Genomic DNA, 20026 nt, shown 5'->3' with positions numbered 1-20026 from the left:
TACTGAGAAAGCAAATCAGTCAGAAAGCATGGAAGAGCAGGCTATGGCTCTGAAGTAGCTGTGAATCCCTGTAGAGACCAGATAGGGTTTAACAAATTCCTGAGAATTACCAGTATTTTTAATCTAAGAAAGGGTGGCTGCAGTTTTCCCTAACTTAAATGTCCCTGTTTCCGCTCTCAATAGTGTCAGAATCTCATTGCCCTAAAAGCAATGCAGTCTTATACACCTAAAAATGTACACCAAGTGACTTTTTAAGTTTTAAGGGTGATGTGATCGAAACTGAAATAATTCTAAAGGGTTTCAGGGCCAGTCAAACTATGCTGCTGGGAAAAGACATGACCTTCCTGAAACAGAGTGCAATAAATGCCAACGTGCAGGTAAAATTACAATTTAAACAGTAAGATCAAGCTGACAATTGAGCCTGACTTTTCCATCATGCATCACAAAACTGTAAATACCCAATTTAAACCACCAAGGTGATCACTTTGTTTGACTGACTGGTACTCAGAGCAAAAACAATTCATACCAGGTTATGGTCATTAACAGAAAAATAATTCTATTAATTGCAAACAAACTAATTAATAAGATCATAAAACTTAGGAGCAGATGTAGGTCATTCAGCCCATTTGGTCTGCTTTGACATTCAATGAGATTATTGCTGAACTGATAATCCTCAACTCCGCTTTTCTGCCTTTTCCCATGCTTTAAATTCCTTACTGATTAAAAGTACGCCTGATTCAGCCATAAGTAAACTTAACCCAGCATCTACAGCCTTCTGCAGTAACAAATTCACTATACTCAGAAGAAATCCCTTCTTATCTTTCTTTGAGTTTTATGAGATTATTCTGAGATTTTGTCCATTGGTTTATAGACTCTCCCACAATAGGAAACAACCTTTCCACATTTACCCTGTCAAGTCCCATAAGAATCTCGCGTGTTTCAATAAGCTCAAACTCTCTGCACAAGACAGTCTTTCCACATCTAGTAACAGCCTTGTGAACATTTTCTGGAGTGCCACAAAAGGCAGTATATCTTTGCATTGATAAGGGGACCAAAATTGTTAACTGTATTCCAGAAGAGGTCTGATTAGTGCCTTACATAGTTCTCACTTTTACACCCCATTCCCTTTGAAATAAGGCCCAACATTCCATTTGCCTTCCCTATTATCCAATGAACTTGGATGCTACCTTTTGTGATTCATGGACAAAGATTCCCAAATCCCTCCATTCCACAGCTTTCTGCAGTCTTTCTCCATTTAAATAATATTCATTGTTCTTGCAAAAGTGCATTTTCTCACATTATATTCCATCCACCAAGTTTTGCCTGCTTACTAAACCTGTTTCTATCCCTTTACAGCTTCTTTGTCATCCTCAACACTTGCCTTCCCACCTAATTTACTTCCTTTCTCTCCTTTTGCAATATCACATATACCTAAATGCTTAGTTTCCAGCTTTGATCTTTTGTGACCATTTCTCTGTAATGGCTATAACAGTGTACCTATTAACTTGTACTAGTGTCATTAGTTCACTTATTTTGTTCCGAATACTACCCACATTCAAGTAAAGAGCCATTAATTTTGCCTTTTTGCTATTTTCCATACTTTGACCCAATTTTATTGCTGTTTTTCTCTGTTTGTATTCTCTGTCCCTTCCTGTAACACTCTCAGCATCATTATGTAAATAGCTACATTGCAATGTAGTCATATCCTCATCCTTTGCATGCCTATCTTTCGCTTTTCAAAAATGATACATTCCTTTAATTAGTTTAGGACCGTATCTACAGTCCCGGTTTTTCAATTCACCAGGACACTGGTCCCAGTATAGGTCAAGTGAAGCCCATTCCACCATAGCTCCTCCCTTCTACCCGTACTGATGCCAGTACCCCATGAACTGAAACCCATTCCACCACATAAACCTTTTAGCCACACATTTAACTCTTTAATTTTACCATATTTCCAGTTGCCAATGACTGAGGCAATCAGAGATTATTACCTTGGAGGTTCTGCTTTTTAATTTAGCTCCTAACTGTTCATAATCTTTCAGCAAAACTTTTATTCTTGAATGCTTTAATAAATAACAGGGAAAGGCAGGAGCGCATGATTTATTTATTGTCACATATACTGTATCTTGAAAATACAGTGAAAAGTGAACACTAATCTACTAATATGTGACTTAAATTATATCCCTTTAAATACCCACACACTTATTCACAAAGACAGACAAAAAAACAGAAGGTTTGGCAAATATTATGAGTAGAAAAATACAGACAGAAACAACGTAATTCTGGGGATCAAAATTTGGCAAAGAATTTTTGATTTTACACTAACAAACTATTGTCCATACAGTGATTGTTGTTCATAGATTCAGTTGACCAGGCAGACATAGGTATTATTTTGCATTACAATTCTTTTATATCTCTAGGTGTTTTTTTTTTGTCTTTTCACTCATATAGAAACAGAGAGAGATATTTTCTGTTTACTGGATCAGGACAGTTCTTGCTACATTGCTCTCACAAGTCTATACGGCAGTGAGATTCTTACACTATTGAAACTTCAGCTCAACCAATCCGCAGGTTTCATCAGGGATTTTTTCCCTAACTTGAATACTCCTGCTTCTGCTCTCCATAGTGTAAGAATCTCACTGCCCTAAAAGCAACATAGTCTTATGCACCTAATAAGTACACCAAGTGACTTTTTAAGTTATGAAACTGTGAGTACTTTATCTATAAAGCCTTGTCTGACTTCCATTCCAGTTTTTATACTCAAGAAAGAAAAATATGTGCTGGAGTACAAAAGGAATTGAATGATTATACACGCCCATCCCCCTTTACTGGGTACATTTTGTGCTGGGAGCAGTGACAGTGAGAGTTGTCCTGAGATTGCCTGTAGATGGGGCAAGCAGCTCCTTGGCAATGACCTAGCAGCATCACAAACATTAGCAACGCCAGTGATCTCTGACATATGCTATGTAAAAACGCTGTTTCTCATGTTGCCCTTGATTCTTTTGCTAACCACCTTAAATAAGTCCACTGATCCTTAACTCTTCTGACATTCTCATAATTTTTTTCAACACACTCTTCAATACATCTACATTATTCCTAACGAGTGGGACCTAGAATCAGACACACATTTTCTAGATTGGAAATAAATACCCACATGATGCTAAGTGAATGTTTTATTCACAGCAGTTTCCTTCCTTTTGCATTTTATGCCTCTTGTGAGTTGTTTGGCTTCATCACTCTTCTTAATTGTCTTAAGAAAGTTCCTCTGCAGAGCTTCACATTAAGATAAAAATCACACAAAACCAGGTTATAGTCCAACAGGTTTAATTGGAAGCACACTAGCTTTCGGAGTGACGCTCCTTCATCAGGTGATTGTGGAGGGCTCGATCGTAACACAGAATTTATAGCAAAAATATGCAGTGTGATGTAACTGAAATTATACATTGAAAAACTGATTGTCTGTTAAGCTTTTTATCTATCACTTGATGAAGGAGCGTCGCTCCGAAAACTAGTGTGCTTCCAATTAAATTTGTTGGACTATAACCTGGTGTTGTGTGATTTTTAACTTTGTACTTTCAGTAGTCGACATTAGCAATGCGAAATGCATTCATAGCAAATTGACAGAATGACATACACTGTGGCAAGTTTTATTTTCTATTGAAATTTTAGATTTCAAGAATTAACAAAGTAGTACAATGAGGCTAGAAAAAAGTGTTTCCATTAAGCATTTTAACTTCAGTTGAAAGAAAATTGGGTGCAGTAAAAATCTAGCTGTCAATTCATTATGAACCTGTTGGTTCACTGTCAATTCACTGTGTTCCTATTGTCAGCACAGACCAAATTTCACCACCAAAGAGTCTGTTTGCGAAGAGGCAGTAAATTGAGAAGGGAGTTGCCTTAGACAATACATGGAATTTTAACCCTTCAGAACAGTTTTGGTAGGAAGAAAAATCCTCAAAAAATCTCAAATCTCAATACAAACCCCCTTAAAATATCAGCACCCATGCACAAATCTTTTGGTTCTAACTGAGATGGGATGAGAAGTGAAAGAACAAATCACAATTTTAAATATTTTAAATAAGTTACATTCCTCAGACTTTTTCAATGTTCCAGCTGGAATGCTGGCTGGCTATGTTTCTCCAAACTCAGGAAACTTTGCAATTTAAAGAGAGATAAAATCTCCTGCATGGAGGAGGTTAGTACTTTTCCTGCAATGCTTGTTGTCCACGGGGAATATAGTATTTTCTCTCTGTACCCTCAAGTAAACTTGTTTATATGCCCAGGAATTGGATAACCACGCTCTGACCCAGGATAGATGCCGTCCACGGCTCATAATTTCCTCAGAGATCTCCCAGATCCTCCAGAGATTCCTGCAGCCTTGTCCTTTCTTTCGAAGGCCACATCACCATCCCTGATCTCTTCCCAATCATATCAAATACTACTCTATCCTTTGATCACATTTTACCTTCTCCCCATCCACGGTTGCAGCACAATGGCAAAGTCTCACTTGTCCAGAGGCCAGCCAGCCTCTCAATGTAGCTGGCTGCAATGAGCATGCAAAGCTTGATTTATCAATCACAAAATTGGCCCCTATCTTGAATATAAGGTTTGGTTGGGCATGGGTATGGAACTATGCATTTCTTTATGATATACTCACAAGGGATTTAAAAATTGTTTTTTCATAAGGGAATACCCTTTTAAAGCCTTTAACAAAGGAGATCATTACTAAAATATGTCCTATAAACAGAGCCTTATAAACTTTCAAAGTCACAATACCTGTGAAGGTTGCACTCTACCCCAGAATGCACTAGAAAGCTAAGTCTTTTCAAAAGTTTAAGGAACAGGTTGAAGCTGGCTGCCATGCTTTTGTCATACAGTAGCAACACAAGTGGTATTCACCACTGACAGAATGCTGATGTCAAGCCAAAGAGATGTTCTGCCTGTCAAACAAATGAGTAATATAGAATATGAATTCCAGTGCTGGTATGGTGCCAGGTTTGTAGGCTGTTTATACTGAAGACTGACAGAATGTAGCAAACAACAACTCTGGCTTTTCGCAACAGGCCAACATGTACATGCAAAAGTCAAAACATGGTTATTAGAAATATATATGATTTTGATGACGGACCGAAAATGAGAAAAATGGACACTGATTAAGAAGGAGATGAAGTACAGGGTGTTAGTTACCAGCTTTGCGGGGAAAAAAAATGAGAAGCTAACCGATGTATCTAAGACAAAGTTACTTTTTGGGGTCATTGAGTCCAGACAAAGTGGTACCATTTGTTATGGGTTTGGGACAACTCAGTATGGCACCAAGCCTCTAACCGGTCAGGTTGCTCTTTAACAAAGACTCTTGTGAGGGGTTTGAATTAGAAAAGAGACAAGTTAGCTGCATCAATCTTTTGTCTCTCGCTTATCTCTATAAAGTTGCTCTCTCTAATTTTTTTTAATCAAAAAGAGCAGAAAAACTATATTCAGAATGCTGCAAAAAATTCTAAAATCCAAAAGAACAATGAAGACATGGGTCCCAACAGACAGTCAATGAATTACAGACTGATCCTCACTGTGCTGAGAACATTGAAACAGCATCGAAGAACTGAGAATTGTGAAAACAACCCATCTAGGTTTTTTTGATTTTGGATACAGAACTGTACTTTTTTTTTCTTTCCATTCATAATATTTGTATTTTTTCCTTTGTACGTCAATGAGATAGAGATTTTTAAAAGAGGTAAAGTTCAAATACAAAAATTTGAAATCCTACCTTTGCTTTTACTGTTCTTGTTAGTTAAGGGTATCACAATAAATAATTAATGCTTATTGCTACTAAAGTAACCTGGTATGGTTTGTTTTTATCCTGGGTGGTAATCAGCCAGAAACAAATTAGGATTTGTGGTAGTTTCATTAAATCTTTACATTTGTCATAAGTCTGGGAACTGTAGTGTTTGATTTTAATACACAATCCTAGTGGTTGTGACACAGTGCCCAACATTAGACATGATGCTACAACTGGGCAAAATTTATAGGCTAATCCTAAGTGTGTGACAAATTACACTGACAGTTCAGGATTGTCAGTTGGGCTTACAGTGTGACACACCTGTGTGTCCTGGAAGCTATCTACATTAATATAAAGGACGTTGTTCTTTGTAGATAGAAAGAACGATTACATTTGTTTCAATTCAACAAAACAGATGCCAGCCATTCACTGGCTTATTTCCTAGAACAATAGCCTGACCAATCAGGGCCAACCTGCCCAATGTTGGCTTGTTGAGCATCTCCAATTCTAGCTGGCCAATCATCACCCGATTGTCAATTCACAGTCAGCAACAGTGCTGGCAAGGGGAAATTACTTGGCCCTGCTCAATGACACTTTGTTTGAATTCTGCCAGAGCCACACAGCCATCTCATTATAGTCTTGACCCAATGATGGACAAAAAGTTGAAGCCCTGAGGTGAGAGTGAATGTCCTTGAACCAAGGCAGCATTTGATTGAAAATAGCATCAAGGAGCCTTAGCAAAAATGGAATCAATGGAAATCAGGAAAAAACTCTGCAGTGGTTAAAGTAACACCTAACACAAAGAAAAATGGTTGTTGGTGGCAAAACATTTCATCAGAGAATCTCTACAGTGTGGAAACAGGCCATGTGGCCCAACAATTTCACACTGACCTTCCGCAGAGCATCCCACCCAGACTCATCTCTCTACCATTATCCCTGTAACCCTGTATTTCCCATGGCTAATTCACTACATATCCCTGTAAATTGTGGGCAAGTTAGCATAGCTGAAAATGTGTTGCTGGAAAAGCGCAGCAGGTCAGGCAGCATCCAAGGAGCAGAAGAATCGAGGTTTCGGGCATGAGCCTTTCTTCAGGAAATGTTGCTTTTCCAGCAACACATTTTCAGCTCTGATCTCCAGCATCTGCAGTCCTCACTTTCTCCGGCAAGTTCGCATAGCCAATCTACTTAACCTGCACATCATTGGACTGTGGGAGGAAACCACAGCACCTGGAGGAAACCCAGTCAGAAATGGGGTGAATATACAAACTCCACAGTCATCCAAGGCTAGAATTGAACCTGAATCCCTGGCACTGTGAGGCAGCAGTGCTAGCTACTGAGCCACCATGATCAGTCTGAGGGCATCACTGCAGGAGTTCCTCAGGATAGTGTCTTAGGTTCAAACATCAATGATCCTTACTCTATCAGCAGGTCAGAAGTTGGGAAGCTCATTAAAGTTTGCATAATGTTCAACAACATCTGCAACTCCCCAGTCGGTGAAGCATTCTGTATCTAAATGTAAGACTTGGAAAATATCCAGGATTCAGCCAGTAAGGAAAACTAACAGTTGCACTACACAACTTCAAGACAATGAACGTCTCCAACAAGAGAGAATCTAATCATTGCCCATTAACATTCAGTGGCATTACAATTGCTTATAGCCTGATGACTACCATTGACGAGATAGCGAACTAGACTAGTCATATATATACTGTGGCTATAAGCACAGGTCAGAAGCTAGGACCTTTGTGGCCAGTATCGTACCTGATGACTCCCTAGTGCCCATCCACTATCAAGAAGGCAAAAATCAGAAATGTGATGTAATACTCTCCACTCATCCAGATGGGTGCAGCTTCAATGACACACAAGAATCTCAACACCATCCAGGACAAATCATCCAATGTGACAGGTACCCTTGTCCAACACCTTCAACATGTTCTCCCATCACCATTGATGCATGGTCGATATTAGTGTACAGTGGCAGCCATGAGCACCATCCACAAGCTGCAACATAGTAACTTGTTAAGCCTCCTTAGACATCAAGGATCCAGGAACTACCTTATTAGCAGCATTGTACGTGTCCCTGCATCCCAGGAATTGCAGCAGTTCAATAAGGCAGCTCACCACTATTGTCTCCACGGCAATTAGGGATGACAATAAATGTTGGCTTAGTCAACAACACACATCTCCAATGCTCAAAAAAGACATTTCTGTACCATCGAGGACAAAGAACTGCTAAAGCTCTAAGTTCTGAATTTCACTCTCCAGGTCTCTTTACCTTTTAACTCCCTTTCCTCCTTTAAGATAAAATTTAAAGTCTAGATCTTTGAAGTAAAGTAGGATGTTTTATTGTATTAAAGATGGCTCATAACTGAGAGTTGCTACTGTTGATTTTAATCACATTCTTTGCAGAACTCTGTAGCCTCTTGTGCACTTTTATATTGGACAATCAGGCCTCCAGTCTTCATATTTTGCCACCAAGCAATGAGCAGAAGTGGAGTTTGCACAAAACCTGTAAGACTCAAAAAGCATGATGTCCCCACTGCTCCTTGAATAAGGTAATCTGAACTGTTTATAGCTAATGTCAAGAGAACCACAAGTCTCCTGTCAGCTGCTGCTTTTGAAACATAAAAGCACTTTGACTAATGACCCAGTCAAAGCAGAAAACACATCATGTGTGAAATTGCAATGGCCAAACTTTTAATGAATGACTACAAATGAAAACTGTTCTCACTTAACTTAAATCATGTACTGAAGACTGAACAGCATGTATTGTTCAGTTTTCTGTACACTGAGAAAGAAATTATAGCCTTGAGGTTGAACAAGTTGCACAGATATCGCATGTTGCTAGAAATTATACCATATTTAGCTAGGGTATGTTTAATTATGACTCTGGATTAAACAAAACAGAAAATATTACATTCCCCTCACAAACTCAAAATAACTTCGAGACAAATGCCCTCAATAGGTACTTTAACTACTCTGATTGCCATCTTGCTTCTGCCGAATGAGTAGTGGTGCTCTCCACTACCTCCCCAAAAGCAGCCTCCCACAGCTTGCCAACTGACCAATGCATGGAGGTAGCTTCCTGGTGGCAGACCCTGGACTGTGCAATGCATCATTTAATCTTTCAACTCCTCGCAACTCCTCAGCCACAATTGCCACAGCGCCAAACCTATAACCTCATAATGTTGACTCAGGAGTTTTGGCTGCTTTTTATTTTTAAATTTTCAATAATAAATTGGAAGGAAGAGTCTCATGATGACCAGGAAAACACTGTCAATTCTCAGGAAAAATCCAGTTTGCCTCACTAATGTCCTTCAGGAAAGGAAATTGCTTTCAGGAAAGGAAACTCCAGGCCCATAATGTGGTTGACACTTCACTGCCTTTTGGACAGTTAGGGATGGGCAATAAATGCTGGTCCAGCCAGTGACACCCACATCCTATGAATGAATAAAAGAAAAATCTGCCATGGCAGGAGTCAAACTGGGGTCCCCAGAATATTACCTGGGTCTCTGGATTAACAGTCCGGCGATAATACCACTAGGTCATTGCATCCCCTTTTGTAGTCAGTAAAATAAAAGGAATTCACCCTAGGGAAGAGGTCAACAATGCAGAATAAACTGGCAATGTTCTCCATCCTGAGTAATGAATGCCGTCCATGGAGGGAAATACTTTCAGGCGAAGGTATAGATTCGGAGAGGAACAGGCAGCCTCAGAAACACCTTGCTTTAAATGGAAAGAGATTAGGTAGTGTTAAATTTTCTGTTATGCATCATGCCTCATAGACCCTACACATGTAAAAAAATTATAAAATAACTGGAAGATTTGTCACCATAGGACTGTATGATGAAAATACAGGCAGCTAGAACTCCTACATAGAAAGATTCCATTATTTTGTTCAAGCTGACAAAATAGAAGCAGATATAGTCATCTCTGCGTTCCTGAGTGCTGTGAGGTGCAGTGAGGGAGACATTTAACCATTGAGGAGTCTGATAAAGCAGAGAAAGCAGTTTTCAAAACTTCTGAAGAAATACTAAGAATCCTACAGGCTCATTATGACCGCACCAGGCATACCTAGCTAATCTAATCCCATTTTCCAGCACTTGGCCCATAGCATTGTATCTGTTTCAAGCATTCATCTAAACAGTTCTTAAATGTCTTGAGGGTTCCTGCCTCTACTGCTCTTTCAGATAGTGAGTTTCAGAGACACACAACACTCTGGGTGAAAAAGATTCTCTCAAACTCCCTCAATCCCCTTGTCCTTGCCTTAAAACTGATTTTCCCTATACGAAGGGAAAATGTTTCTCCCTACCCACCCAGTCTATGCTTGTGTACACCTGTCCTCAATGTCTCTCAGATCCTCTGTACTTCCTAAGGTTCTATCATTGAACATTGCCAGCTGTTGCCTTCCTTGCATTCAGCTGGACTCCCTATTATGCTTGCAGCTTATCTCTTATGCCCACACGATGCCAGAAACGTGATGACACCTTGCCCTGCCCAAATACATAGAGACCATGCTCCCAGCAATCTTTGGACGTGCAATGCCAGTTGTGCTCTGGTGGCTACGTGGCCGTCTAAATAGTGCTCCCATTTGTTTTCTTGATGATGCAGCCATAACTGGCTGTCATTGTGCCTCCAAGAACATTTTCTAACCTTTACCCAGTGTGCATCCCATGCAGAAGTCAAAATACTGTTTAATGTTCAGGTTCTCCTCTTGAGGCTACCATTTGACTTTCAACAGTTTTGTTTTGATTTTCTCAAGGGCTACCTCTCTCATTCTCAACAATTCCTTTATTAGGTATGTTGTAATACAGTAGGTGTGTTGATAGGTGGGGCACATAGAGAATTAGAATAATTTAGCAAACAACTCTCCCTTTAATTTAAAGTCACGTAGAAAAGCATTAATTTCCTGGACAACAGGCATCGGTAAACAAAAACGTTTCTTCAGAATAACTGATGCACATTACTATAAACAAATCCCATTACACAAAGCACACCTTTTGCAGAGTGCTAAGGTCACAGCCAATGATTTTTATCGCCTGTGCACAAGCTGAAACATTTAAACCAGGCAATTACGGACCCTATTCACTGCACCTTGCTCTCAATCTCAGATTTAAATTTAACAATTGCAATTGTTCATTATTGTGGGATTCACAACATTCTTTCCATTAATAATAATTCCTGAACTTGCACTGCCTTAAACTAGTAATTCCACATTCTATGCAAGGAACTCATTCCCTCAGTGATTTGAAATTTTCTTGGATTCATTAATTCATTCTTGGAGTATTTTCTTGGTAACCAGTTTCAAATTATTCTCTCTCCTTCACAGCGTCTAACTCATACCACCCTTGCAGCCTCCTCATCATTCCTCAAAGCTCTTGCAACCTCCTTCCACTTCTTATAACCTCCTTCTAATCCCATCAGCCTTTTTATAGCCTCCTTCTCACCCTTTCGCCCCTCCTCTCGCTTCATTCTCCCCCAACCCATCTTGCAGCCTCCTTAGAGCCCTGTTTCACCCCCTCTTTAACACCTTTGTTCTTTCCCCAGACCTCCTGTGACCATATCTTCCATCTGCCCATGCCCTTCACTGGCAAACATCAACAGAAAGGCCTCCTTAACAAAACGCCCAAAATCCTGGCCAACAGTAGCTCTCAGGGATTGCCAGTTCTCTATTGCCTCCTGCTCCTCACCTCACTGCATCCCCAGTTCTCGGTTATGGTTCTCACTCCCACTCCACTGACCCCAGTTTTCATCACTCAGACCATGGGTCTGGACCCCAGCTGCAGTTCTAAGCTCAACTCTCAACACAAAGCACTCCCCAAGCGACTCCCTCCATGTCAACATCGACTTTCCTGATTTCTCGCTGCTCCTCCAGTCACAGACTTTTTTTCCAGTTTGCATGGTGAAGAAAATGTGATCAGAGGACATCTCCTCACTATCTCTTCAATTCCGCTTATGGGAATAACGTGTTCCTGATTAATCGCTTCTGTGAGTAGATGTTTCCTAGCGAATTGGAGTCCAAGCCACTCTCTGCCCTCATGTGCTTTGAATACTGCCCTGCAAACCCACCAAACTTCGAAACTAGCCCTTAACTGAGGGCTAGCCCTAAACTGAGATCTTGTGAGCCCCTTAACTACTTTATTTGGGCTAATTAAAGAATTGGGTGGATTGTTGATGCACCTTTCCAACCACCCCCTGACCCGCCTACTTGCTGGCAATGGGAATGTTAATGGGAAACCGACACATTGGGGATAATGGTGCTAATTTTAGCTGCCATCCATCTTTCTTCTTGACTCCCAGTGGAATGTAAGTTCCTACCCCATGTGCTAGATAAGGTACTGAACCAATGGGAAAAGTATAAAAACAAATTATAGGATTAATAGCCTATCGATGGATTTAATCTAGTAGCTATCAAAATACATATATAGTGATTTTAAATGTGACAGTCATCAAAATTGGAAATTAATTATTACAGAATATCTGACCTTTTTAAAAAAGGCAAGTTGGAAAGATGGGGAGGTGCATGAGGAGGTTGGTGTAGCATTTGTTCTCATCAACAAAGCCAGTTGAAGGATAGGACTAGAGCCAATCTTTACACGCTTTCATATTTTTTCACAGAATTGCATATTACAAACACATTATAACCGAACAATTACAGATTTAATATGTGTCCACCCCTCGTGAATCCCTAGTCAATACCCACAACTTGCCTGAAATTAAACACAATTAGTATACAACTAATTCCTAATCATAAGGATGATTAAATCTGGAGACATAAATACTCTTATCTGAGAAAATTAAACAGAAAATAGATTTTTGTGAAGCCAAGGTGTAACAAGGAGTAGAAAATACAGAGGAGCCATAAATTATTCACAAATAGTGAATAATTGTAGTGTCAGGCAATATCTACATCAGGAAATTATAGGTTCAGGTAACAAAGCTAATTAAATAACTCAGAAATCTTTAATTTTCATTTGTATTGGACAAACCATATTTGCTGTGATAGTGTGAAGTCAAGGTTTACTGATTGCATAGCCTTTTAGATCTAATGCTATGTACAGAAAGGTTAATTAATAATTTAATAGCAAAGATGTTTCTATGGAATAGTGATCAAAATGTGACTGAATCCATCTTCAATTTGAGAGTGATTTAGTTAAGTTGGAATCTCGGATCCTAAATGTGAACAAAGGAAACTTCATAGAGATCTCTTACATAGATTAAAAGATATGACAGTGCATACATATTTTAAAAATTTATTTATAATTTTTAAGAAGTCCATATTCACATAAAGGCTTTCCAAACTTGTTCCAACATTCAGTAAGATCATGGTCAATCTTCTACCATAAATTCATCTTTCCATACAATTCCAAATCTCTTAATTCCTTAAAGTACCAAACATCTTTTGTATTGTTGAGAAAAGACACATTCTGTTCATGCTTTTCAGGACAATTCTCAAGGATTACTAATGTAAAGGGAAAATGACATTCATACTGTGTGAGAGAAGAGTGTTGGATTTGCAGCTCACCTGAGCTTGCAAAACTCACAACAGTGTCCAGTATTAGATGTGGTTCCACAATTACAGAATTCCTACATAATCCTGAGAACATGCGTACACTGGAAGCTACATGTATTAATGCATAGGCCTCTGTTCTTAGTAGACAGAAAAACATAGAATCATACAGTAGGTCATTTGGCACACAATACTCCAACTGTGGCCTAACCAAAGTTTGTACACACCCTTCAACTGTTTCAACTCAACAAAATTAGTGACAGCCAGTCTTTGGCTAATTTCTCAGGCAATACCTTAACAAATCAGAGTCAACCTGCCTGGTTTAAAATTTAAACAAATATTTGCAATGAATTGTCAGTCACCATCTAACTGGAGCATTCTCCATGGGAATGCCTCTGTCAACTGTAGTTCACTCGCCAATGCATAAGCAATCTCCTCTCACACCAACATAAATATTATTTTCCCTTTACTTTCGTATTTCTTGTGAATTGTCCCACTGAGTTCAAGACAAAACACTTTGACAAAATGTCTCCTTCTTCAGCAAAACTCAAGTTCCATACTACCAAACGATAATGTATCAAAAGTTTATCAATGTTTGTCATGAATATACTCAACAATTGAGCATCCACATCCCTCAGGTACAGAATTCCAAGATTTCCAGCCCTTTGAATGGAAAAATGTTTTCTCATTTTAGTCCTAAATCCATTCTTAGCATAATTTAAAAACAATAAACCAAGCAAGTAACAATAACAATTTATATGGCATTTGATAATAAAGCAAACACATATTCTGTTTGGTCAAGAGTGAAAACTACTCACTGCTATTCGGTTGATCCGCAAAAGTCACCTTCCGCCCATCCCAGCTCTTTTCAACTGGCTGTAATGTTAAAAGAAACATAAATACTAAGCATTAAGATTGTACAGGTACTTAAGTATTGAATATAGGAAACAAAGATTGAATAACATTTAATTTGATTTATTTATTCACACTTTAACAGTTAAATAAAAAAGAAGTGAAACAAATGTTTAAGTTTACTTTTTCCTCTGGACTTTGAGTAGGGATTGATGCTTTGTAGCCAAGCTGCAACAACATGGCTTCTGCAGCATTCCGTTTTGCAACTTTCTTGTTAGGACCTGTTCCTGTTGTCACCTCCGAGCCTACCTTGACCTAAAGAACAAAACAGCAATTACACATGTATTTGTTTTAAAGATTCAGATATTTAGTTGCCATTATATGAAATGACATAGCCAAAAATAACATTCTATCAGACATTACAAATGGATTCTCACCAAGACATCCAAAAGCTTTCTTTTCTACATATCCAATCTGGTAGTCAGAATAACTGAGCAGAAAGAAAATTCATTCACAGGTATATTCAAAGTCTATTGAAATCCTTTTGTGAAGAAAGTGCAGTTGTAGGTTTTATTAGCTTATCATGAAAAAGCCCAAACTGAGATGAAAATTACACACAAATGAATGAAAGTCATATTAAACTGAACTGCTGCATTCAAAGATTAAAACCTGTAGTTCACTTCGCTTTTATACCTTTGCAAATGCTGCATGCTGCTAAAACGTTTGACTTTTAATAACTCCGTTGGGCAGAAAAAACCCTCCAGTTGAATAATGAGCTGTTTGCATAATTAAGGAACTCTAGATTATGTTTAATTGTGTTGTATGAAAGAAATCTCATCAGCCTCATTTCATACGTTTAGATAGGACAGCTGGCACAGAAACAGGACATTCAAGGACCCTCACATCTTTCTTCACCTAAACCCATCTTCACAACATTCTATTCCCCATATCTCTTATGTATATATATATTTTCTCATCCATTTATTCAGAGATGTCATTACATACCTCTGCAGCAGGTGAGACTTGAATACATGCCTCCACACAAGAGATCTTTCCATATCTCTTACATACTTAAATAAAAGCAAAATACTGCAGATACTTAAATTCTGAACAAGAGATATATTGCCCTTGAAAACTTCTTCCCTTGATACAGTCACACCTGCTAAATTTCTCAAACATTCTGTTTTCACAACTTATATGATTGTCTAGCTTCCTCTTAAATGTACCGATACACTTCCACTGTAGTAATGAAGCACTCTAAGTATACGCTTTCCTAGAAAAGGAAACATTCTCTTCCTATCCATGTCATCAAAACCTTTCACAAATTCAATATCCTGATTGGGTTGCATCTCAGCGTTCTTGCTTTTCCAAAGAAAAGAGTCCTGTGGTATTATTGCTGGACTGTTAATCCAGACAACCAGGTAATGTTCTGAGGATTTGGGTTTGAATTCAGCCACGGCAGATGGTGGAATTTGAAATCTGGAATTAAGAGTCTAATGACGACCATGAATCCATTATCGATTGCTAGGAAAACCCACTTGCTTCACTAATAACTTTTAGGAGGAAACAGCCATCCTTCCCTGGTCTGGCCTACATGTGACTCCAGATCCACAGCAATATAAATTGGTCTAAAAACGGATAAATCTCCTGGCTCTGATAGGCTACATCCTAGAGGTCTGAGGGATGTGGCTGAGGAAAAAATGGAGGTGTTGGTTGTGATCTTTCAAAGTCACTGGAGTCAGGGAAAGTCCGAGATGATTGGAAAATCGCTGTTGTACACCCCTTGTTCAAGAAAGGGTCAAGACAAAAGATGAAAAATTACAGGCTGATTAGCCTAACCTCGGTTGGAGGTAAAATTCTAGAATCCATCATTGAGGATGAGATTTCTAAATTCTTGGAAGTGCAGGGTCGGGTTAAAACAAGACAGCATGGATTTAGTAAGGGGAGGTCATGCCTGAAAAACCTGTAAGAATTCCTTGAAGAGGTAACAAGTAGGTTAGATCAGGAACTGGATTAGTGGTGCTGGAAGAGCACAGCAGTTCAGGCAGCATCCGAGGACAGGCAAAATCCGAGGACAGGAAACCCAGTGGATGTTATATACCTAGACTTCAAAATGGCCTTTTGACAAGGTACCTCACGGGAGGCTGCTGAGTAAGGTGAGGGCCCATGTTGTTTGAGGTGAACTACTGGCATGGATTGGGGATTGGTTGTCTGACAGAAGGCAGAGAGTTGGGATAAAAGGTTCTTTTTCAGAATGGCAGCCAATGACAAGTGGGGTCTGCAGGGTTCAGTGTTGGGGTCGCAGCTATTCACTTTACATATTAACAATCTGGATGAAGGAACTGGGAGCATTCTGGTGAAGCTTGCCGATCATATAATGTTAGGTGGACAGACAGGTAGTACTAGGGGAAAGTGAGGACTGCAGATGCTGGAGACCAGAGTTGAAAAATGTGACGCTGGAAAAACACAGCAGGCCAGGCAGCATCCGAGGAGCAGGAGAATCGACGTTTCAGGCATAAGAAGGGCTTCATTCCCGAAGAAGGGCTTATGCCCGAAACGTCGATTCTCCTGCTTCTCGGATGCTGCCTGGCCTGCTGTGTTTTCCAGCATCACATTTTTCAACTCAAGACAGGTAGTACTGAGGAAGTGGGGAGGCTGCAGAAAGATTTAGACAGTTTAGGAGAGTGGTCCAGGAAATAGCTGATGAAATTCAATGTGAGCAAATGCGATGTCTTGAACTTTGGGAAAAAGAATACAGGCATGGACTATTTTCTAAAAGGTGACAAAATTCATAAAGCCAAAGTACAAAGGGATCTGAGAGTGCTAGTAAGGATTCTCTAAAGGTTAACTTGCAGGTTGAGTCCATGATTAAGAAAGTGAATGTAATGTTGTCATTTATCTCAAGAGGGTTAGAATATAAAAGCGGCAATGTGTTTTTGAGATTTTATAAAGCTCTAGTTACGCCCCATTTGGAATACTGTGTCCAATTTTGGGCCCCACACCTCAGGAAGGACAGATTGGCACTAGAGCGTGTCCAATGGAGATTCACACAGATGATCCCTCGAATGGTAGGCCTAACATATGATGATTGGCAGAGGATCCTGGGATTGTAATTATTAGAGTTTAAGGGGTTGAGGGAAGACCTAATAGAACCTTTTACAAGATAATGCATGGCTTAGAAAGGGTGGATGCTGGGAACTTGTTTCCGTTAGTGGGGGAGACTAGGACCTGTGGGCACAGCCTTAGAGCAAGTCAATTTAGAACAAAAATAAAGAGACATTTCTTCAGCCAGAGACTGGTGGGCCTGTGGAATTCATTGCCATGGAGCGCAGTGGAGGCTGGGTCGTTAAATGTCTTCAAGACAGAGATTGATAAATTCTTGATCTTGCAAGGAATTAAGGGCTACGGGGAAAGTGTGGGTAAGTGGAGTTGAAATGCCCATCAGGCATGATTAAATGACGGAGTGTACTCGATGGGCCGAATGGTCTTATTTCCACTGCTATGTCTTATAGTCTTATGGTCAATGTAGTTGACTCTTAACTGCCCTCTGGGCAATTAGGGATGGTCAATAAATGCTGGCCTAGCCAGCAATGCCCTTGTCCCGTGAATGAATAAAAAAACTACCAAACTTGTTCTCAAAACATTTGTAGCAGGCAAATCCCTCCCAAAAATCACTATTTCAATTCTGATTTCAATCATGGGTTTGTTCTGCCTTGCATTTACAGCTGATAGGTCAGTTTACTAGTGAGCAGCTTCTGTTCAGCAGCATGTTTTAGTCAAAATCACCATTCTATGTACAAATGTTATTCAAAATTGTGCTCATTTTGGGATGCGAATTCATTGCTAGAGTTTCTGCTTGGATCAATTTACATATCAGCAATTGTAAAATCTTTTTTAAGTCTATACAATCATGCAGTGTTTTGGAATGCAATTTGGGAAAAACATTGATTTTGACAGAATGGTAAGTTTATGACTATAGCGAGGCTCATCACAAAAGATAAATCATTGCCTAGTCCAACATCTGCCAATAACTTAATTTTGAAAAACATTTGTACAGATGACTTTAAAAACTGGCACACAGCTATACTGAGAAATATTATATTGAGAAACTGGAGACTGCTGTGTCGCAAATTTCAAAATTAGGCTTTTCAAAAGTTCTTATTGTAGCCTTGCACTTAATTTAAAGAATCTCCTTGAATGTCCACAAATGAACATAATTAGCATAATCTTTGTCATGGTGTTTAATTCAATATGGAGTGTGACCAGTTTTGTGGAAAATGGTCAGAAGGTGGGGGAATTGTTGTAATTCCATGCTTATGATGTTTATAGTAGCACAGAAAATCAGATGAATTTGATTAATGCTGGATATAACTGAGAATCCTTGATCTCCTGCGATATTTTTCAAGGAGTAGAAAAAGGAAATCACTGTTCTTAAACCATGAATTCAACTGGCAGTGGTATCATGGTAAATGAATGGCACCCCTTCCTTCTGAGAATTCTCTCTTGAAAAGTACACACGTTTAACAACAAAGGCTACCTCCCACCAATACCCATTCTATTAGAATTAGCTCAATGATGTGAACAAAACGAGAAGAAAACATATATAGTGAGAAGACAAGTATTCGTCCAATCCTAACCTGCTAAAATAAAGAGAATCAAATAGTGGATTTGAATACTGGTACAAAAATCAAAGCTAGAGTGGAAATAGGTTAAAGCAATAAGTAAACAAATTTTGCACTTATTAGATAAGACTGGGTGAATTTAGAAATAATGTTGCCTCATAGATACTATGGAACATAGTTGTAAATTAGGACGCCATACATTGGAGGTTGATGTAGCGTGAGAGCCAGGGTGTTGACTTACTCACTGAGGTGGTATGTTTGTTTGCAGACGTTTCATCACCATTCTAGGTGACATCATCAGTATGTCTCCAGTAAAGCACTGGTGTTCTGTTCTGCTTGCCATTTGTGTGTCTGGGTCAGCTGGAGTTGGTGTGTCATTTCCAGTTTTATTATTGTCTCTTAGTGGTTAGTATATGGGGTCCAACTCTACATGTTTGTTAATGGAGTTCTGGGTTGAGTGCCAGGCTTCCAGGAACTCCTGTGAATGTCTCTGCTTGGCTTATCATAGAATGGATACATTGTCCTAGTCGGATTGATGTCTTTCATTGTCCATGTGTATAGATGCAAGTGATAGCTGGTCATGTCTCTTGGTGACTAATTGGTATTTGTGTACTCCAGTGGCTGATTTCCTTCCTGTTTGCCCTATGTAGTGCTTTTGGCAGTCTTTACATGGTATCTTGTATAAAACATCGGTCTTGTTGGTTGTGGTTATGGGATCCTTTATACTTGCTAATAATAGTTGTAGTGTGGTAGTTGGTTTGTGGGCTACTATGACACCCAGACATCTTGAGACCTGTTTGCCACAAATCAATATCTATGGCTGCCTGCTTAGATTGGTTGTTGGAGACCTAATATCTTTTTGGCTTTTTTTTGTAGTATGCAAACTGTAAATTGTTTGTGGCGATCTCTGCTGAACTAAGTCTCATGGTCGGATTTAAACAGCTTCAAATTAGCTTATCAATTGGTGTGATTTTCTGTATCAAATGGCAGCTTTATTTATAGAAATTGTCAATAAATACCTTTCTTAATGATACCCAAGAACAGACCGAGATTGGATCAAAAATTGAGAACTTAGCGATTCTGTGAAAGGTAATTCCCACCCAGTCCTTGGAGTAAAAGTTGAAGGCGTTTCTCCTCATTTGAGAGTTTTGTAATAATTAAGATACAAATCTAATTTTAATTAGTGCAGTTTGGGTTTCATGTAGATCTGCAGATTTGTTAAAAGATATCTGGCAGGATTTATTACTGTGTCAAATGTTGAAGGACAGA

At 39.2% G+C, this 20026-nt stretch overlaps 1 protein-coding gene across 6 annotated transcripts in view; it reads right to left on the bottom strand.

The window, feature by feature from the left end:
- Nucleotides 1–20026, bottom strand: part of stau2 (staufen double-stranded RNA binding protein 2) — a 362332-nt gene that overhangs the window by 153382 nt on the left and 188924 nt on the right. For all 6 annotated transcript variants that reach the window (XR_006311520.1, XR_006311521.1, XM_043689168.1 and 3 more), the window contains 2 exons: nucleotides 14319–14450; nucleotides 14102–14159 (listed from right to left, as the gene is read on the bottom strand). Coding sequence is in view for 4 of the 6 variants with exons in the window: in XM_043689168.1 (XP_043545103.1) it covers nucleotides 14102–14159; nucleotides 14319–14450 (190 nt within the window). In the remaining 2 variants the exon portion in view is untranslated. The remainder of the gene's footprint in view (nucleotides 1–14101; nucleotides 14160–14318; nucleotides 14451–20026) is intronic.

The sequence above is a fragment of the Chiloscyllium plagiosum genome, chromosome 4 (assembly GCF_004010195.1).
Source record: "Chiloscyllium plagiosum isolate BGI_BamShark_2017 chromosome 4, ASM401019v2, whole genome shotgun sequence".
NCBI classification, from domain to species: Eukaryota; Metazoa; Chordata; class Chondrichthyes; order Orectolobiformes; family Hemiscylliidae; genus Chiloscyllium; species Chiloscyllium plagiosum.
This window is presented reverse-complemented; position numbering and strand designations above follow the sequence as displayed.